At 42.3% G+C, this 22644-nt stretch overlaps 1 protein-coding gene and 2 long non-coding RNA genes across 6 annotated transcripts in view; 1 reads left to right on the top strand and 2 right to left on the bottom strand.

Annotated features, from left to right (window-relative positions):
* Nucleotides 1–6584: 6584 nt before the first annotated feature.
* On the bottom strand, nucleotides 6585–9265 carry LOC143279667 (uncharacterized). Its single transcript, XR_013054938.1, has 2 exons — nucleotides 7156–9265; nucleotides 6585–7076 (listed from the first exon to the last, which is right to left on the bottom strand). It is a non-coding gene; the product is annotated as an uncharacterized LOC143279667 (long non-coding RNA).
* A 5383-nt stretch (nucleotides 9266–14648) lies between these two features.
* LOC143279669 (uncharacterized) lies at nucleotides 14649–21259 on the top strand. The gene is made up of 2 exons (XR_013054939.1): nucleotides 14649–16656; nucleotides 16791–21259. It is a non-coding gene; the product is annotated as an uncharacterized LOC143279669 (long non-coding RNA).
* LOC143279668 (dual specificity protein phosphatase CDC14AB-like) overlaps nucleotides 19759–22644 on the bottom strand; it is a 47904-nt gene continuing 45018 nt past the window's right edge. For 2 of the 4 annotated variants that reach the window (XM_076583730.1, XM_076583729.1), the window contains one exon: nucleotides 19762–21519. In XM_076583730.1, coding sequence (XP_076439845.1) covers nucleotides 21474–21519 — 46 coding nt within the window. In that variant the 3' untranslated portion in view covers nucleotides 19762–21473. Of the gene's footprint in view, nucleotides 21520–22644 lie in introns of all 4 variants that reach the window. The other 2 variants (XM_076583726.1, XM_076583727.1) reach the window with 2 other exon arrangements.

A 22644-nucleotide genomic window follows, 5' to 3' on the forward strand; every position in this document is an offset into this window, starting at 1 on the left:
TATACAGCATGAAGTTTTATACAACACAGAGGCATCAGCATGGGCTGTTGCACTCTGCAAATCCAGCCAGCTTACTATCCAATAAAGCTTATATCAAATCCAACTGGTCTGCTATCAAATAAAGCATAATATATCAAATCTGAGCAGGAAAGTTGGGCTTCACTCCTGCGGCAGGACAAACACATGGACAAAAGAACTGATAAAAAATACAAAGTCCAGCACATGCAGGTCTACATAAAGATAGACAAAAAATATTACTAAGTTGGCCATTTACTACTCCAGCACACGCAGGTCTACATCAATACAGACAAAAATATCACTAAGTTGGCCATTTACTAATCCAGCATTTGCAGGTCTACATAAAGACAGACAAAAACAATACCACCAGATTGGCCTTTAACTTTCATTCAGCATGTGCAGGTCTACTAAAAGATAAAAGAAAATACCACCAGGTTTGTTTTTAAAATGTATCAACACTGACACTTGCACACAGTGAACTGATTTTTGTTTGGAGTTTTTATATGAAAACTGGACACCAAACTGTGGTCAGGAACTTCACATCGACACTGAACACTGGCAGGAGGAAAATGATCAGCACCCTTTATCACAATTACATCCACACACACATTATCAACCCCCCTGCTCATATTCTCCTTCACATGCTGGTACACAAGGCTGCTTGCAGTTTACTTCACTTGAAAAATAAGAGGCAAAGCCCTCATGACTCACTTGTGCTTCGAGCTTTATCCAGTAGGAATAATGTGCAGAAAAAAAAAGATTAAAAATTGTTAAAAAGTGCTCTACACTGAATATGATAAATAAACAAATAAGTATATATATATATATATATATATATAAGTTTGGGAGATTAAAAAAAAAAAAGGCATGCGAGCAGGACTGAACCATGCATGTTCATTTCTGAAGCAAGCAGACAAATACCCATTGCTGCGGCGCATCTGACGTCATTTGACTAATATTTAAAGCAATGTTGTTGCTTTCTTCTTCCTGCGATAAATAGACATGATGGTATTGGACATAATAACGCCGTTTAAATCATGTTTTTTGTTTTAATATATCTCGATTACTCTTTTATTTTGGCGGTAAAGGAGATGTGCCATCGCTTCAAGCACATCGCAACACATGGTAGATCTCTAGATCCGCACAAAACACTCTACAACAGGCTGACGAGGAAACGATCGATTCAATTTTTCTTTTATGTTCATTCCAGTTAATTCAGTGTCCACTTTAGGATATTTATGTCCAGAATTTGTATTTCTTTCCTTTTAATTGTGAACAAGAAAAATGAGGTCATGTCTTCTCACCTAACACAACCTACCTTCAAGCAAGTCAGTGGGAAGCAGTTTTTAGAATTTTCAGATCTCGGAACAAAACTTAAATAAAACTGTTAATGATACAGAAATATTGCTTAATTTGGGAGACTTACAACCTATTACTGGTATGACTGTGAAGGTTTTTTTCATACTAAGTTTAAGCCAAATTTGGTATTGGCAGACAAAGTATTTCCAGAGAAAATGGCAATGTTAAAGTTTACCACACACACACACAGACAACAGAACACTGGGTTAAAACAAGACTCACTTTGTTTACACAAGTGAGTCGATAAATAGCAATAAATAAATCACAGAGAGGGCAAGTGCACTTGGTGCTGATTATTCAAGACAAAGATGAACTCCAGTCATGAAATCTGTTGCCATAAGGAATTCCTGTGTTACATTCCTGTGTATAGTTGTCTTTCCTTTTTCTGTGTTTGTGGGCTGTTGAGTGTGTGACATTTTTGCCCCACAATAAGGTAGCCAAACTCTGTGACAGGATTTAACATGTTCATTTCATCTTTCAGCATGTGCATGCGCACAAGGATTAAGACACTAACAGTTCTGTAGGTACCGGTAATTATATTGACTTGGGAGATGAGAAAAATCCCCACCCTTAATCTTCCAGGTACTGATACTGGGACTGAACCCAGGACCCGAGATTTGAAGCATGGAATAACCAACTGGCCATTGTGCCCGTCTGTGTGTCTGTATCTTCTGCATGGCTTCCAGAGGACACCCGTGTCTCACATGTTGGGCTGCCATTTCAGGCGTCACTGAGGTCTGCCATGCAAGTGACAATTAGTCCCTAAGAGAGGCGCTGGGACTACGTTGGTTTCCTCATTTGAGCAGGTATCCAGCCACACCTGTATCCCGTTTCCTCCCTTGTCCAGCCACAACTGGCTGCACCACTATCTTTAGTGCTAGCTGACAGCTTAGCTGGTGTCAGCTGACCTGAGCTCATTTGTCATATGAATTGTCCCTATGGTTTGTGAACTATTTTTGCCAGAACGAAGCATCATTGGCAGTTCTTTACAAATGATTTAACTACCATGTTCTGGATCACACAGTATTTGTTGTGTATCTTTATTTTCTCTGTGATACTGCAGAATGACCTGAAGGTGATGCCAGCAATGCCCCCACACACCCCACACCCACCCACCCCACCCCACCCCACAACAGGACTGTGGCAGGTTGTGTTGCCTTCCTGCAAGTTGTGGAGATCCAGTCCTTCAGCATGTCTGTGGTGCTGACCATGCATCCCCCTCCCTCCTGTCATCACCCCTGTACCGATAAGATCCCAGCAACACACACCTGTGATCACCACCTGTGAAGAACCAATCACCACACACCTGTGATCACCACCTGTGAAGAACCAATCACCACACACCTGTGATCACCACCTGTGAAGAACCAATCACCACACACCTGTGATCACCACCTGTGAAGAACCAAGCAGCATACTGCTGTGATCACCACCTGTGAAGAATCCAGCAACATACTGCTGCACACCTTCTATCTTGATGTTGTCTTGATTTTGAGAGTCCCAGACCACAGCTCCCATAGTCTACAGCTCCCAGACCACAGCTCCCAGACCACAACTCCCACAGTCCTTGGTGGACCAGAGAAAGACAGCGTAGATAATTCTTCAGCAGTGTGTTGGGGAATCCGAGGACATTGGTTCCTAGCAAGGTGAGGGGTGGTGCTGGCTTTCCTGCCAGTATGTCCACAACATTGTGGTGCCATTCAGTCATGTAATATGGACAAGCCCAGAGACAGGCTGCATGTTGTTTTCATGGAACATGGCAGTGGTCTTCATACTGAGGGACACAGCACATGTTGGCAATAAACTTCATACCCAAAGTATGTGACCACTGTTCCATATTCCAGGTGTCTGTCAAAATTCCTCTGCCAATACAGAAACAATGATCAGTTTGTGATCTGACGGGTCAGCAAACAATGATCAGTTTGTGATCTGACGGGTCAGCAAACAATGATCAGTTTGTGATCTGACGGGTCAGCAAACAATGACAGGGACCTGACTTAACACACCTTGTGGGGACTGATTCCACCCAGACTTGAACAGCTTGTGGGGACTGAATCCACCCAAACTTGACACACCTTGCTGGGACTGAATCCACCCAGACTTGAACAGCTTGTGGGGACTGAATCCACCCAGACCTGACACACCTTGTGGGGACTGATTCCACCCAGGTTGCCACACCTTGTGGGGACTGATTCCACCCAGACTCTTCTTTATCCAGCACTGTTTGCATAGTTTCCTTTGATCAGGAAGCTGTTTCACAGGAACTGCCTGATGAAAGCCATCATCCAGATCTGATAGGACTGTGTGTCTTTAAGGGATTGTTTGGTGCCATTTTCAGGCGTCATGAGGTCTGATTGACCAGTTGAAATAGTTGAGGCGCTGATAGCTGGTTTCTCATTGAGAGGTTGAGACCTGATGACCCTGTTTTCTTTGAAGGGATTGTTGAGGCTAGCTGATAGTCTGATGGTCAGCTGACGTTGGTATGTTGTCATATGACATTTTCCTTGTAGAGACTTTTGCAGACGAAGCATCTGGTTTCTTAAATTGATTAACTACAGACTGGTTTTCTAGTGGAGCTCATGATGGATTGTGTACATTTTTCTGGAAGGGATTGATGAGGCTCAGATGCAAAACAACCAAAGTCTTGAAGGTTGTGGGGCGCTTTAGTTGATGGGATCAGTCTTCATGTTGTGGTGTGAGCTCCCTCCTTGCCATACCTGTACGGATAGTAGACCCTGGATCAGGACCATACTCCTTGAAATGGGAGAATTGAGGCTCTGTGATACCAGCTCCGTGAAGACAAGAGAGGCTGTGATACCCCCTGTGTCTTAAGGGATTGTTGAGGCTCTGAGAGGACTGTGGTTCTTGAAGGGATTGTTGAGACTCTGACAGGATCTGATTGGACCACGTTTCTTGAAGGGATTGTTGAGACTCTGACAGGTTCTAATAGGACTGTTTCCTGAAGAGATTGTTGAGGCTCTGATAGGATCAGATTGGACAATGTTTCTTGAAGGGATTGTTGAGGCTCTGATAGGATCTGATTGGACCATGTTTCTTGAAGGGATTGTTGAGGCTCTGATAGGATCTGATAGGACTGTGTTTCTTGAAGGGATTGTTGAGGCTCTGATAGGACTGTGTTTCTTGAAGGGATTGTTGAGGCTCTGATAGGACTGTGTTTCTTGAAGGGATTGTTGAGGCTCTGATAGGACCATGTTTCTTGAAGGGATTGTTGAGGCTCTGATAGGACCATGTTTCTTGAAGGGATTGTTGAGGCTGTTACAGGATCTGATAGAACTGTGTTTCTTGAAGGGATTGTTGAGACTCTGATAGGATCTGATAGGACTGTGTTTCTTGAAGGGATTGTTGAGGCTCTGATAGGACCATGTTTCTTGAAGGGATTGTTGAGGCTCTGATAGGACTGTTTCTTGAAGGGATTGTTGAGGCTCTGACAGGACTGTGTTTCTTGAAGGGATTGCTGAGGCTCTCATAGGATCTGATAGGACTGTGTTTCTTGAAGGGATTGTTGAGGCTCTGATACGATCTGATTGGACCATGTTTCTTGAAGGGATTGTTGAGGCTCTGATAGGATCTGATAGGACTGTTTCTTGAAGGGATTGTTGAGGCTCTGACAGGATCTGAGAGGACTGTGTTTATTGAAGGGATTGTTGAGACGCTGATACGACCATGTTTCTTGAAGGGATTGTTGAGGCTATGATAGGATCTGATAGAACTGTGTTTCTTGAAGGGATTGTTGAGGCTCTATTAGGACCATGTTTCTTGAAGGGATTGTTGAGGTTCTGATAGGACCATGTTTCTTGAAGGGATTGTTGAGGCTCTGATAGGATCTGACAGGACTGTGTTTCTTGAAGAAATTGTTGAGGCTCTGACAGGACTGTGTTTCTTGAAGGGATTGTTGAGGCTCTGATAGGATCTGACTGGACCATGTTTCTTGAAGGGATTATGAGGCTCTGACAGGATCTGATAGGACTGTGTTTCTTGAAGGGATTGTTGAGGCTCTGACAGAACTGTGTTTCTTGAAGAAATTGTTGTGGCTCTGATAGGATCAGACTGGACAATGTTTCTTGAAGGGATTGTTGAGGCTCTGACAGGATCTGATACGACTGTTTCTTGAAGAGATTGTTGGGGCTCTGATATGACCATGTTTCTTGAAGGGATTGTTGAGGTTCTGATAGAACTGTGTTTCTTGAAGGGATTGGTGAGGCTCTGATAGGACTGTGTTTCTTGAAGGGATTGTTGAAGCTCTGATAGAACCATGTTTCTTGAAGGGATTGTTGAGGCTCTGATAGGAACATGTTTCTTGAAGGGATTGTTGAGGCTGTTACAGGATCTGATAGAACTGTGTTTCTTGAAGGGATTTTTTGAGGCTCTGATAGGATCTGATAGGACTGTGTTTCTTGAAGGGATTGTTGAAGCTCTGATAGGACTGTGTTTCATGAAGGGATTGTTGAAGCCATGATAGGACTGTGTTTCATGAAGGGATTGTTGAGGCTCTGATAGGATCTGACAGGACTAAGTTTCATGAAGGGATTGTTGAGGCTCTGATAGGACAGTGTTTCATGAAGGGATTGTTGAGGCTCTGATAGGACAGTGTTTCATGAAGGGATTGTTGAGGCTCTGATAGGACAGTGTTTCATGAAGGGATTGTTGAGGCTCTGAGAGGATCTGATAGGACTGTGTTTCTTGAGAGATTGTTGAGGCTCTGATAGGATCTGATAGGACTGTGTTTCTTGAAGGGATTGTTGAGGCTCTGATAGGATCTGATAGGACTGTGTTTCTTGAAGGGATTGTTGAGGCTCTGATAGGATCTGATAGGACTGTGTTTCTTAAAGGGATTGTTGAAGCTCTGATAGGACTGTGTTTCATGAAGGGATTGATGAGGCTCTCATAGGATCTGATAGGACTGTTTTTCTTGAAGGGATTGTTGAGGCTCTGATAGGACCATGTTTCTTGAAGGGATTGTTGAGGCTCTGATAGGACCATGTTCCTTGAAGGGATTGTTGAGGCTCTGATAGGACAATGTTCCTTGAAGGGACTGTTGAGACTCTGATAGGACCATGCTCCTTGAAGGGATTGTTGAGGCTCTGATAGGATCTGATAGGACCATGTTTCTTGAAGGGATTGTTGAGGCTCTGATAGGATCTGATAGGACTGTGTTTCTTGAAGGGATTGTTGAGGCTCTGATAGGACTGTGTTTCTTGAAGGGATTGTTGAGGCTCTGATAGGACTGTGTTTCTTGAAGGGATTGTTGAGGATCTGATAGGACTGTGTTTCTTGAAGGGATTGTTGAGGATCTGATAGGACCATGTTTCATGAAGGGATTGTTGAGGCTGTGATAGGATCTGATAGGACTGTGTTTCTTGAAGGGATTGTTGAGGCTCTGACAGGATCTGAATGGACCATGTTTCTTGAAGGTGCCAGACATGTTTCAACACTTACACCAGAGCAAATGTGTATCACCTGTACTCTGGAAGCAATGTATATTACCCATAGTCTGGAAGCAATGTGTATCACCTGTACTCTGGTGGCAATGTGTATCACCTGTACTCTGGTGGCAATGTGTATCACCTGTACTCTGGGGCAATGTGTATCACCTATACTCTGGGGGCAATATGGCAATGTGTATCACTTGTACTCTGGGGCAATGTGTATCACCTGTACTCTGGGGCAATGTGTATCATCTGTACTCTGGGGCAATGTGTATCATCTGTACTCTGGGGCAAGGTGTATCACCTGTACTCTGTGGGTAATGTGTATCACCTATACTCTGGGGGCAATGTGTATCACCTGTACTCTGGGGCAATGTGTATCACCTGTACTCTGGGGCAATGTGCATCACCTATACTCTGGGGGCAATGTGTATCATCTGTACTCTGGGGGCAATGTGTACTCTGGGGCAATGTGCATCACCTATACTCTGGGGGCAATGTGTATCACCTGTACTCTGGGGGCAATGTGTATCATCTGTACTCTGGGGGCAATGTGTATCACCTGTACTCTGGGGCAATGTGCATCACCTATACTCTGGGGGCAATGTGTATCACCTGTACTCTGGGGGCAATGTGTATCACCTATATGCTGGGGGCAATGTGTATCACCTGTACTCTGGGGCAATGTGTATTACCTGTACTTAAAAGCACAGATGTTCCAAATAAGACTAGGCCATGCTGAGGATGCCAGCCATTCTGCTTAATTCATCATCCCCAGATTTTTAAAAATCGTAAAAAAAGAAAAAAAAAACAAATCAAAGACAAACAAAAAATACATTTCAAAGGCCATATCGGCAAATAACACAGCAGAATGGGAAGCTAGTGCCCATCCCAGTGTTTACATCTCACTATCTAATTGCCAGAGCAAAACAGCACAGATAGTACACAACAGAAAAGAGAAAAATGTGGAACGGACTGGGAAGGTAGAAAAAGGAGACAACAGTGAAGAAAGAAAAAAAAGCAGCAACATAGAGTGATAGAAAAGAAGAAATTACTAGCACAGAATTTCCAAAAGGCGGGGATGCTATTTATACTGAAAGATCCCCAGCATCCCCACAGGGGGGAAAGTTTCTGTGTAGCTGTAAAGTGTTGACTGCCTCTGTAACAAGAGAGGGAATATGAATGATACTAATTAACAGAAATTTAAAGCTTGCATTAACACAGGATCATACAGATGGTGTCAGATTCAATATCAAGGAAATACAAAGTTGTGAGTGGAAGTGTGCCTCTCTATCCAATAAAACATCAAACTGAAGCACAAAAATGGATGTACACAAACATACACAAAGTATAAAAATGTTAAATATCTATCTACAAAATAATACACAAAAAATGACACCAAAAGATATAAAAATTGTCAAATGGCTGCATAAATCACTTAGAACAAATCTCTATATTTATTAGACCATTTCATCAAACCTGCATTTTTTTCTCACTCAGTTTTGCAAATATGCAGATAAAAATGATAGCAAGCTGATTTCATGATGCAGTCACTTAAAATTCTAAGCAAGCACCAGTAACATTAAATTATATTATTTTTTGATGTTTTGAACGCCCTTATATATATATATATATATATATATATATATATATATATATATATATATATATATATATATATAAACATGACTACTTTGAGCCCAGTCTCATGATCCCCAAGAGTGGAAGAAATCGACACACATTTTCAAAAATGGACGGAAATTGTTAACTGGAGGTTTTTTCCTTTTCAAAAAGAAATCTTTGACATTTAAAATTCCCTCTTAACACTTAATCAATACAAATCTATATTCACAATTAATAAATCAAAGTGGTAGTTCCAACAACCATTGTAAAGAGAATCATGGACCCCTTCCCCCATACAAACCCAATAAATCTTAACACAGAACAAAAATAGTATCAATTTACAAGAGATAACAACACATAACTATGGAACAGTAAAGGTTAAGTAAATGATTAATGCTAAAGATAATATGACATGACTTACAAATCAAACCAACAGAACTATGGAACAGGAAAGGACTGAAGTAAATGATTAATGCTAAAGATCATTTCCTGACCTACAAGTCATACCAACAGAACTATGGAACAGGATAAGCATTGGAGTAAATGATTAATGCTTAAGATCATGTTTCATGACTTGCAAGTGATACTGATGCACAACTATGGAACAGGACAGGACGGATCTAGAAGTGACCTACCTTTTATGCAAACAGCTGACCACACTAATTACATCACCAGACATTCCCTGACCAACACAAAACAACAAAGAACCTACAACGATTTGTCAACAGTGGCTTGTGTGAAAACTGTTCATAAACTTGTCTCAGGCACTGAGAGGGGTTGAAGTGAAAGAGTGTGTGTGTGTGTGTGTGTGTGTGTGGAGGGGGGGGGGGCAGGGTGGAGGGGTGGGGGGGGGGGGGTGAGTTGACGCACAGAACTGAAGTGAGCATGCTGAGAAGTGTACATAGGGGTAGGGGATGATGGCTGTGGGGGGTGATGGCTGTGGGGGAGTGGGGGGGTGGACTATGGGGGGTGATGGCTGGGTGGGGGCTGATGGCTGGGATGGAGAGAAGGGGGTGATGGCAGGGGGGTGGGGGGATGGCTGGGGGTGAGAGGAAGGCTGATGGCTGAGAGTTGAAATGGGAGTGTGCGCCACCACTTATTCCCCAACTACAGCAAACTTTTTGTTCCTACGTTAAGATAAAACAAAAATTTATATTGAAAAAAACAAACAAAAAAACAACAACACAGTACTGGACAACTTAAAATGATCTATTAGTATTACAATAGGCCAAGGAAAAGATCACTTCATATCATTAAAACAACAAACATATTTTATGACTAGTTCTAAGCAAACGAGTTTCAAATATTAAAACCTTTCCTGAAACTATCAGTCATGACTTCCACCAATGTGCAGTAAGCACAGTATCTTAGTGAAGGTGACAACTTAATCAGTGTCATCCTGCCTGCTTTGCTTTCTCTACTTCAAGCAGTTAATGAGAAAATACCAATATCAACAGTCTGTCATGGAAACAGATACAGATCCACCCAACCAAAATGGGGTTCATACACATATTCTGTGTACACACACACAAACACATCAAAAACGTTATGCACCAATCTATAAAAATGAAGCAAACACTGAGCACATTCTCAGTGAAACATTCTGTGCAAGTCAACACTAACCATAACCACTACCATTTATGACTGAAAACCCTGACCTATGACAAATCAGGTATTCATAAATAATCTGATCATCCACAAATGACTGTGTACAAAACCTACGCATGACACTGTGTCAAGGTGACACTGTGTCAAAAACTGTCATTCGAGATACGGGCTCTACATAGCCAAGACTGCATTTTTTCTCAAGATCTCCAGGAAGAATGGGATAAATGAAATGTAAGGAATAATCCTGATTATGTGAACTGATGGCATAAATGAAATGTAAGGAATAATCCTGATTATGTGAACTGATGGCTATGTGTGATTGCCAGCACAGTAATTCCAGCACACTTCATCCTGAATGTAGTCACCTAAGGATTTTTGACACATGACAAACATTGGCACACTCATCATATACTCATTAATGGTTTTCAAAAGTACATTGACATTCCTAGCGTTGCCTTAGAATACAGCCCCCTTTGCATGTTGGCTATCTATGTGAAGCAGCTGCAAGCAAACTGTCCAGACATCACCATGCTTAGCATGGGGTAAAAATACTGTTTCGTTAACCAACAGTGAACATTTCAGATTCCATTTCACAACCGCAAAAGTTAAAGGACAAACTTAAAGGGTAAAAGTTCAGATTTGCACCATACTAATTGTGTAATGATTCAGTTTAATAAGAATATAAAGTGAGATAACACTAGATCGCATAGCATGCAGGTATGTTCATTTTAGTCAACACTTACTCAATCCACAAAGTAATTCATAAAATCCCAAGTTTCACCGATCCCAAAAATGTATCATGGACAGAATCCCTCTGAAAAAGCTCACTCTAAAAATAAGTGAGAAACAACAGACATGTGAGTAGTTAATCCTGCTGACAAATGTTTCACATGGTAACTACAGGTATTGAAAAACACTTGAACAACATGGACTATGAAGATGTTCTCTCGCTCTCTCTCTCTAAGTATGTATGTATATATATATATATATATATATATATATATATATATATATATTGCGTGTGTGCATGCCAGAACACAACAATAACAAGACAACTGTATAAAAAAATGTGTGTGGCAATTCACAGCAAAATGCGATTACTTTCATGAGAAGTGCTCAAAACAAAACATCAGATCGGCTCAGGAAGCATAACTCTGAAAATACAGGTCATATGAGCCATTTCTCCAGGACATCTTCACTAAAGCTCAGAGTTCAATTCTGAATAGGGAAAGCCTCAAATGCTTATATTCTTTTTTACTTATTCAGTCCCACTGTTTACATTGGTAGTTTTAACCTTCTTGTGGCTGCTTACTACAAACAAGATGATGGCGACGAAGACAGCCCAAATCGCTTGTCATCCGCGGTACAGCGTGTCTCCCCGCAGAAGGCCTACTTGGTAATTGGAGGTGATTTCAACCTGCCCTCCACTGACCGGGCATCATGCAGTCTTAAGTCCCTGCCCAGTGTGTACCCCAGACTGCACACAGTTCCTGGACTTCCTGAGGACCACGGCCACCAGAGAGTTGAACACCCCCGACCTCTTTGTCACAAATTTTCCAACGCTGGTCCCACGAATTGAAGGAGTCCCTGGAATCTTGGATCATTTTGCAGTCTACCTGAAGTTCCAGATCCAACCAGAGCACTGCAACAAGACTAAGAGGCTTGTCCCCTGTTACAAGTGAGCCAACTGGGCTGCACTGTGCTCCACTGCTGTGGAGCTCTCCAACTCCATTACTGCCTCGTACACCACCAGGAGTAACACAGAAATGATCTGGTCTGCCTTCAAAGAAGGGTTTTACCAGATCGTCCACTCTCACATTCCCCATGCTACCCCAAAGGCCAAGTATGGGAAGCCCTGGGTGGACCACAAGACCAAAGTGATCATCCGCAAGATGGACAGAGCATACAAGCGCTGGAAGAAATCGGGCGACCCAGGACACCTCCAGAAGCTCAGAGAACTGAAGAGTGAAGCCCAGCGCGAACTCCACAGAAACTACTGGACCCACACAGCCCACCTCATCGAGAACAACACAGTAGAAGGTGGAGGGGTCTCCAAAGGTCTCTGGGGCTATGTGAAAGCCAAGCGCACAGGGTCGACCAACGTCTCCCCCATGAAGGTTGAAGGACATCTGGTGACAGACGCCCAGGGCCAGGCTGAAATCCTGAATCGCCAATTCCAGTCGGCATTCAGCAAAAGATCCCCATGCACACCAGAGGACTTCATGTCTAGGACAGGGCTCAGCCCCACCCTTGAAGGACCAACATGCGACTCCATCACCATTGGGGAGGAGGGAGTCAGAAAGCTACTGAGGAACCTGAAGACCACAAGTGCCCCCGGCCCTGACAGCATCAGCCCCAAAAATCCTCAAAGAGCTGGCCAACAAGATCACGCCTGCCCTCACACTACTGTTCCAGTCCTCAATCGACTCAGGGGTTGTTCCACAAGACTGGAGGGCAGCTTATGTGTCACCTATCTTTAAGAAGGGTAAACACTACCATCCAGAAAACTACCAGTATACCACCCTATCTCGCTGGCAAGCTGCTGAAGCAAATCATCATCCACACCATCATGGACTGTGCAGAGAAAAACAACATTATCTGCAGAGAGCAGCATGGGCTCAGGAAGAAGTGATCCTGTGTCAGCCAGCTCCTGGGCCTTGTGGATGAGATCACACACAGCAGGGAGAATGGCAAGCAGACAGACAAGCTATTCATGGACTTCGCCAGGCCTTCGCCAAGGCCTTCGACAGAGTATCCCACCCACTCCTGATCCACAAATTACAGTCCTATGGAATCACTGGCAACATCAACAACTGGATCCAGAGCTTCCTAAGAGACAGAAAGCAAGCAGTTGTTGTGAATGGTGCCATTTCGGATTTCGTGCCTATGGACTTGGGAGTCCCTCAAGGCTCTGTGCTCGACCCCTGCCTCTTCCTGTTGTACATCAACGACCTGACCTCCACTGTACGGCTCTTTGCAGATGACACAGCATGTCACAAGACAATTAACAAAGCCACCAACCAACATGATCTGCAAAGTGACCTGGACAAGCTTGCTGACTGGGAGGAAAGATGAAGTCCTTCCACCCGGACAAGTGTGCAGTACTGCACTGCGGCAAGCAATGGAAGGCACAATACCATTTACGTGACCATACACCCAAGCCGCACAATGATACCACGTACCTCAGTGTTACCATCTCCACCGACCTCAGCTGGAACAAACACACCAACAACGTCGCAAATAAAGCCAGCATGACCCTTGGCTTCCTGCAACGAAACCTCAAGGCTGACTCAATTGCCACCAAGCACAAAGCCTGCAAGGCCCTTGCACGCCCCCAACTAGAAGACGCATGTGAAGTCTGGGGCCCGCACACTGACAACAACATCCTTGAAAAGATACAGAGGTGGGCCGCCCGCTGGGTGGTAAACTGCTACCACCAAACATCCAGCATGGGAGACATGCTTGACCAGCAAGGATGGCCTACACCAGAAGACAGGCGAAAGAGAACATGCCAGACCACCATTCTCAAATACCACCGCAGACACATGGTCATCGACACCAACCATGCGCCCAAAATACAACAAGCAGGACATAACACCCGAGGTTCCATAGAATACCAGTATGCCACAGAGTCCTGCTACCGGAACTACAGGCAATTCTCTTTCTTCCCACGTACCAGCAAGGAGTTCAACAAGCTCCCACCTGAGACAGTAACATCAGCCTCAGTGGCGGGCCTCAAATCCGTCATTTGACCTTACCCACCCCCACCCCCATCTCCAGTTCCCTGTCCCCCCCCCACCCCACCCCCATCCAATCCCCACCCCATTTTCCCTGCCCTTCCCACCCACTACAAACTAGGGCCTACCTCTGCCTGTCTAGAGGCCTGAAATAGTGAGTGTGGTGGCCCCTACTCCCTTTGCCCTCATCCCCCCCCCCCACCCCCCGACCCTCCTCCTTGATAAGCTAGCACTGAATGCATTCCCTACAGAGTAGCAAACTGGAGCCCCAGACCCCCAAATTATTATGCCAGAATTTTCAACTAGTTGAAGGCGGGCAGTTATTCAAGAAGAAGAATCCAATAATAGCATTTACTAACCTTTTGTTCATAAAAAACTGTATCAGCCACAAGTATATAATATATTTTGATTAAAATTCTGTTACTTCTGTTGATCAAATTTTCTAGAAAAAAAATCCAGTTTGTGAAACACCAAACAGATAATTTCACAAAGAAATGTGAACAGCAAATATATTATTTCATCATGAAATGTTCTTGAACTGCCTGACATTTTCAAAGATAAAAAAAACAAAAACGAAACAAGGCTTCAACTTTTCCTAGTAATAAAAAAAAACAACGGATCTGTACATCTTCCCTGACATTAAAATCTGACAATGTTCAGAAAAACAACACATATGTCATGCTTGCCTTGAAATGTTCAGAAAACTAAAACGTCTGTCATCATGCTTGCCTTGAAATGTTCAGAAAAAAAAACACGTCTTTCATAATGCTTGCCTTGAAATGTTCAGAAAAACACGTCTGTCATCATGCTTGCCTTGAAATGTTCAGAAAAACACGTCTGTCATCATGCTTGCCTTGAAATGTTCAGAAAAACAACACATCTTTCATCATGCTTGCCTTGAAATGTTCAGAAAAAACATGTCTGTCATCATGCTTGCCTTGAAATGTTCAGAAAAACAACACGTCTGTCATCATGCTTGCCTTGAAATGTTCAGAAAAACAACACATCTTTCATCATGCTTGCCTTGAAATGTTCAGAAAAACAACACATCTTTCATCATGCTTGCCTTGAAATGTTCAGAAAAACAACATGTCTGTCATCATGCTTGCCTTGAAATGTTCAGAAAAACATGTCTGTCATCATGCTTGCCTTGAAATGTTCAGAAAAACACGTCTGTCATCATGCTTGCCTTGAAATGTTCAGAAAAACAACATGTCTGTCATAATGCTTGCCTTGAAATGTTCAGAAAAAAAAACCAAAACACATCTTTCATAATCCTTGCCTTGAAATGTTCAGAAAAACACGTCTTCATCATGCTTGCCTTGGGCCTTAAGCTGCCTAAAATAAGTATCCTGTAGACATGTAAAGTAAAAATAGCTGGGCTCTTGACATGACAGCACTTTACAGTGAAAATTTTGATTTGTGAATTTTGCAACAGAATATGAAATCATGAAAAGATTCCATGTGTTTTTCCTTGCTAACAAGCATTAACACATGTTTTTCCTTTTCATTTGAGAGAGGCACACACAGAGAGAGTGTGTGTGTGTGCTGCTGACCACCAGTTACACTGATCTAGGGGGCAGCCTGGAGTGGCAGAGTGCGTTAGCTACACATGATCATGACTACCTAGCTGAGTGAGTGTGTACATAAAACCTGCTCATAACTTAGCTGAGTGAGTGTGTACATAAAACCTGGTCATAACTTAGCTGAGTGAGTGTGTACATAAAACCTGGTCATAACTTAGCTGAGTGGGTGTGTACATAAAACCTGGTCATAACTTAGCTGAGTGGGTGTGTACATGAAACCTGAATATAACAACTTCATTGGCCTACCCTCCAGGAAGATACCCCCAATATCTAAATTTTTGTCAGAACAAAGTATCATTTCAACTAAATCACTCTGGATACTAAACTCCATGATTAATAATTAAAAGCCAAAGTATTTACAGCATGTCGGAATGCCACAATCGAGCAATGTCCACCATATACAATGAATCCAAAATTGTTCTATGATCCATTCATCGCAAAATGAGCGTGTCCCTGAAATCTGCTGAAAGGTCCACATCATTCTGATCAAACTAACAAAGGTCCAGGTCATTCTGATCAAACTAACAAAGGTCCACATCATTCTTATCACACTAACAAAGGACCAGGTCATTCTGATCAAACTAACAAAGGTCCACATCATTCTGATCAAAGGTCCACATCATTCTGATCAAACTAACATCATTCTGATCAAACTAACATCATTCTGATCAAACTAACAAAGATCCACATCATTCTGATCAAACTAACAAAGATCCACATCATTCTGATCAAACTAACAAAGATCCACATCATTCTGATCAAACTAACAAAGGTCCACATCATTCTGATCAAACTAACAAAGGTCCACATCATTCTGATCAAAGATCCACATCATTCTGATCAAACTAACAAAGATCCACATCATTCTGATCAAACTAACAAAGGTCCACATCATTCTGATCAAACTAACAAAGGTCCACATCATTCTGATCAAAGGTCCACATCGTTCTGATCTAACTAACAAAGGTCCACATCATTCTGATCAAAGGTCCACATCATTCCAATCAAACTAACAAAGGTCCACATCATTCTGATCAAAGGTCCACATCATTCCGATCAAACTAACAAAGGTCCACATCATTCTGATCAAAGGTCCACATCATTCCAATCAAACTAACAAAGGTCCACATCATTCTGATCAAAGGTCCACATCATTCCAATCAAACTAACAAAGGTCCACATCATTCTGATCAAACTAACAAAGGTCCACATCATTCTGATCAAAGGTCCACATCATTCTGATCTAACTAACAAAGGTCCACATCATTCTGATCAAAGGTCCACATCATTCCAATCAAACTAACAAAGGTCCACATCATTCTGATCAAAGGTCCACATCATTCCAATCAAACTAACAAAGGTCCACATCATTCCGATCAAAGGTCCACATCATTCCAATCAAACTAACAAAGGTCCACATCATTCCGATCAAACAAACAAAGGTCCAGGTCGTCAGGTCATTCTGATCAAACTAATACTGGCAGTTTTCAGAAACAATGATGTCTCATCTTTGGTGAACACCACATACACACTCTGATTTCAGCCTGTCCTCTTTCTAAACAATGATGTCTCATCTTTGGTGAACACCACATACATACTCTGATTTCAGCCTGTCCTCTTTTTAAACAACCAGTTCATTGGTAAAATAAACTGGCGATCACAAAACTGGACAGAAAAGAAAAAGAAATCTTCATCACACATGAACATCACAGAGGAACACAGTAAGCGCTATCATAAATAAAAAAAAACAGTACATGATTAACCAGAAGCAAAGCCTTCTTTGACTCATGTCTGATTCCTACTAACTATACAAATCACTGTAGAGATTTAAAAAAATAAATGTACCATACAAATTACTATAGTGATTTAAAACAAACTTTATGATAAAAATTAATGTAGAGATGAAAATCCCCCCAAAATTACTTGCATTTTGGTCATATATGAAGTATTAAAGTGGAACAGTGTTAACTTATTTGGGAAAATTTCGGTATTGTGTTGAATGATGCTGATGACTGCAACTGATGAAACAACTGGAAAAAGGTGAATGGGCTTTATGTATGTTTATCCACCTTTAAAGGTTAGTAGTCTGTTCTATACGTATGATAGTCAGTCGTGTCCAACTATGACCATCAGAACAAGAGGCGGCAACTGCTGTCCCACCTATCTGGGCTAGAATTTAATTAAAGTGGAGAGTGTCTTGCTCAAGTTACATCCCCTAGTAGTCTTTATGTCAGTATAAACCACCACTCAGATCTGATCTTGACAAGTTAACTGTTTCAACTCTCATAATTCTGGTCTAAGAAAACGTAGATATGAGACAGCGCAGAAGGCAGTAAACGTTATGACTTGTTCTGAAAAAAAGTTCAGTTTCAGATACTAAAAATCAATAACATGTTTACTGATTTTTGAAACTTTGGAATATGCCTGTGTGTCTTCAAAAAGGCAATAGCTGAAATCATTGTCTTTTTAATCAAGGTCTGCCACCCTGCTCTGAATACTAACATATGTGTGTCATTTCTTAAATAACTGATTAATTAACGTGTGTCATTTCTTAAATAACTGATTAATTAACACACAATCATTTTAAAAATTGGCTCCTCTGTGTGTGTGTGTGTGTGTGTGTGTGTGGATATATATGTGTGTGTGTGTGTGTGTGTGTGTGTGTGTGCATGTGCATGTCTGTTGAGAGATCTATATTCATATGTGTGTGAGCACGTGTGTGGGGAGGGGTTGGGGGTGTGTGTGCGGCGGGCAAGGGGGGTTGTGTGTGTATGTGTGTGTAGGTTTATATGTGTGTGCATGTATATGTGTGTGTGTGTGTGTATGTGCATGCATGCGCATGCAAGGTTATGTGAATTATATAATTGTGCATGGATTTTAAATACTGTTGAATAACAACTAGTTTTAATCATGTACGTCATTGTTTTAACCCCTAGGCTGCCTGCATGACGAGATAACTCGTCATGGCAAGCATGTATGCTTCGCTGCCTGCATGACGAGATAACTCGTCATCGAAATATTCGGACTTTTCCCTGGTTTGCATTCACTTCCTTGGCAAAAATAGTGGTAGCTTTAGCCTGGGGAATCTCTCTAGATTCTATTCATAGCTAGAAACCCCATCTACGTCATGAAGCAGTCCTTTATTTGAACGTTTTGGTTGGGTCACTGTCCAAGTGTTTGCCTGACTTCTCTCCTCGCTCGCTCAACAAAATGTCGGACTGATGCCGTGCTCTAGACATGCGATCATGACGAACTAAATCAACCATGATTTCTTTCTTTAGCTGATGCTCAGAAAGAATTGAAGCGTAAATTCGAAGGAGAAGATAGAGATGAACATTTATAGGACGATCTGATAGAAAATAAAGGGAGTAATCAAGAGAGTGGCCAAGATGCGACTGTCAGTGAGTGATGCCGGCTGTACAGATGTTAGCAGACGACAGATGACCGAATTAGCAGCAGAGCGATATTCTTGGCACGCAGCCAACGCGGTCTGATGAAAACTGAATCAAGTGACCGTGTGAGAGGGGTGAGGAGGAGGGGGGGGTGGAGACTGAGGAAGTGTGGCCTCACATCCATCTTATCAGTTGGAGAAGTCACAATGTATTGTGTATCTATCTCTTAAAAATATATATATTGTGGTTGTTCTAGTATGATTTTGTGTTTGCAGATATCCATTTGTCCAGAAAATATGATGTTTTTGTGCAAATTACCTGACTAATAATTGTAATGAACAAGTTGAAAATGTGACAAAAAACAAAACACTGATTTCAAAACAACAGCATGTCACTAAAACTATATAAAATGGGAAAATAGCATGTGTTTTGTATTCTTTATTCATTTACCTTTCAGAAAATATATACTTTTATGGGTCTTTCTCCAATAACAAAGAGCACAGAATTTTTTGAAAATTTATACCCGTTTTTTGTGAAAAAACCCTGGCAAATAGATTTCACTTAAATCTTATTTTCCTGGCAGCGAAAGGGTTAACTATTAGTATATTTTCATCTGTTGTCTCACTGTGCTTATCACCCTGGTTGATTTGTGATCATTGTATGAGATTGATCAGCATTAACTTTGTATCTATGCATTTTATGTTCCTCATGTATATAGGATGAATGACTGTGAAAGTATGTTATCATTACATGTGCATGATTGTGATCATTGTATGAAAGATCCTTATCAACTTAGAATTTGAGCATTTTATGTCTTTTATGTGTTTACATTGAGTGACTGTGATTTCGTGTATTGTTTTCATAAAATACGCCACACATGAATTCCTCTTATTGAGATAAAAGTATTCTGTATACTATATCACTGGCATTTGCTGAGAAAATGCCACTGTTGAAATTTACCCCCCCCCCCCCCCACACACACACACACACACAAAACAGGGTTAATACACAGACACTTTTTGTAAACACATGAGTCAAATATAAGGAAGTTAATCACAATGAATAAATCAAAAGGCAAAAGGAAAATGCAAAAATCTCTGAGTAACAAGTAACGCTGAAATCCAACTAAAAAGCATGCACCAATTCAACCAACACAAACAAAAACTTTGCATATCATAAAAAATATATATTAAATCTTAAAATCAGTCGATCACATTTGATTATAAAAATGTTAAAATCTTGAATCAGTCAATGACAGTCTTTTAAATAACACATGACTTGTATACAGTCACTGATGGGCAGTCAAGAAAAACAGGCCCACTCCTAAAATGTCGATGATCATGATTATAAAAAAAATATGTCTGTCTGTAGACAACTATATCTTCCCCTTGTAGTTTGACTGGAAGAGACCGTGTTCATACACAGATATCTACAAACTGAACAAATATACACAGGTACAATGCATAAATATACTTACACAAGAACAGTATCAATGCCTAAGAAACATACTGTATCACTAATACAATTTGTCCCTCACCAGTGACCATATTTACACAAGAACAGTATCAATGCCTAAGAAACATGCTATATCACGAATACAATTTGTCCCTCACCAGTGACCCTCTTTCTTCATAAATGTCAAATGCTTTTATCTACAAACAGAATTTAGACACTGCCCCATACCTGTGACAATACATTCACCAATTTCATTTACCACTGAAAAATATCTTCAACTCATTTAATGACCATTAACATTCAAAACAAAATTTCAATTCATTCACCAATTCCATTTTCACATAAAAAAAACAACAACCAACAACCTTCAATTAACAAAATTGAAAACAAGAAATTAGGAGAAAACAAATGCAGATTTGAATGGAAAGTAACAACTTACTTCAGTTTTGTGATAGTAGCTTTTTCAGTCTTCTTAAATTCCCCTTTCAGTGAACAACATGTTTTTCCCTTTCTTTCTTTTCCTGTGAGACATTGTCTTAACCTTTCAATGAACAACATGTTTTTCCCTTTCTTTCTTTTCCTGTGAGACATTGTCTTAACCTTTCAATGAACAACATGTTTTTCCTTTCTTTCTTTTCCTGTGAGACACTGGCTTAAAAATGTTCCAACTTGGGTAGGTGAAACCGTCCATTGCAATCACACACAGACCCAAAAGGAAGAGGGGAAAGACATGCACACACAGACAGACACACAGACAGACACACAATCCAAAAAACAAAGACATGCACACACAGACAAACACACAGATCCAAAAAACAAAGACATGCACACACAGACAGACAGACAGACAGACACACAAATCCAAAAAACAAAGACATGCACACACAGACAGACACACAAATCCAAAAAACAAAGACATGCACACACAGACAAACACACAGATCCAAAAAACAAAGACATGCACACACAGACAGACACACCGACAGACACACAAATCCAAAAAACAAAGACATGCACACACAGACAAACACACAGACTGACACACAAATCCAAAAAACAAAGACCTGCACACACAGACAGAAACTGGCACAAGTTCCAAGAGGGCCGCTGGCTGCCATAGAAGTTATCACAGCTGTCAGTCTGAAGAAGAGAGCCACCATCAATCTTGCTCCTTCACAACATCTCTGTAGGGAGACAGCCACCATCCATGCCCCTCCATTACAATTCTGGCGTGGTCTGTGTGGCACATCATCGAATCACTGTCGCCTTACAAGTTGGAGTGGGAGCCGTAGGCCTGCAACACAGCAGAGTATCACTATAAAGGTGACTGTTCTTAAAACCCTTCGTCATTCTGACACCAAAGTGGTCCTACAAAGGTGATTGTTCTTAACCCCTAGGCTGCCTATATGACAAGATAACTCATCGCAAGCATGTACGCTTCGCTGCCACAATGATGAGATAACTCGTCATCAAAATATTCTGACTTTTCCATGCTTTGCATTCAGTTCGCTGACAAAAATGCTGATAGCTTTAGCTTGGGGAATCTTTCTAGATTCTATTCATAGCTAGCAACACCATCAACGTCCTGAGGCAGTCCTATATTTGAATGTTTTGGTTGGGTTACTGGCCACAGTGTTTGCCTGGCTCCTCTCATCGCTTGTTCAACAAAATGTCGGACTGACGCTGTGCTCAAGACATGTGATCATGGCGAACTAAATCAACCAAGATTGTTTTCTTTAGCTGATGCTCAGAAAGAATTGAAGCGTAAATTCGAAGGAGAAGACAGTGATGAACATTTATTGGATGATTTGATAGTTGGCCCCACCCTGCCTCTCCCAGCCAACGCCAACCCCCCCCCCCCCCACCCCCACCCCCAAACCTGCCTCTCCCAGCCAGTGCCACCCCCCCCCCCACCCCCAACCTGCCTCTTCCAGCCAGTGCCACCCCCCCACCCAACCTGCCTCTTCCAGCCAGCGCCACCCCCCCCCCCCAAAAAACCTGCCTCTCCCAGCCAGCGCCACCCCCCATGCCTCTTCTAGCCAGCTCCACCGCCCCCCCACCCTGCCTCTTCCAGCAAGTGCCACCCCCCCCAGCATGCCTCTTCCAGCCAGTGCCACCCCCCCCCCCCAACCCCTCCCAAACTTGCCTCTTCCAGCCAGTGCCACCCCCCCAGCATGCCTCTTCCAGCCAGTGCCACCACCCCCCCCTCAACCCCTCCCAAACTTGCCTCTTCAGCCAGTGCCACCCCCCCCAGCATGCCTCTTCCAGCCAGTGCCACCCCCCCAGCATGCCTCTTCCAGCCAGTGCCACCCCCCCACCCTGCCTCTTCCAGCCAGTGCCACCCCCCCACCCTGCCTCTTCCAGCCAGTGCCACCCCCCCCCCCCCCCCACTCCCTCCAGCCAGCGCCATCCCCACCTG

Source organism: Babylonia areolata, chromosome 3 (genome assembly GCF_041734735.1).
Source record: "Babylonia areolata isolate BAREFJ2019XMU chromosome 3, ASM4173473v1, whole genome shotgun sequence".
NCBI lineage: Eukaryota > Metazoa > Mollusca > Gastropoda > Neogastropoda > Buccinidae > Babylonia > Babylonia areolata.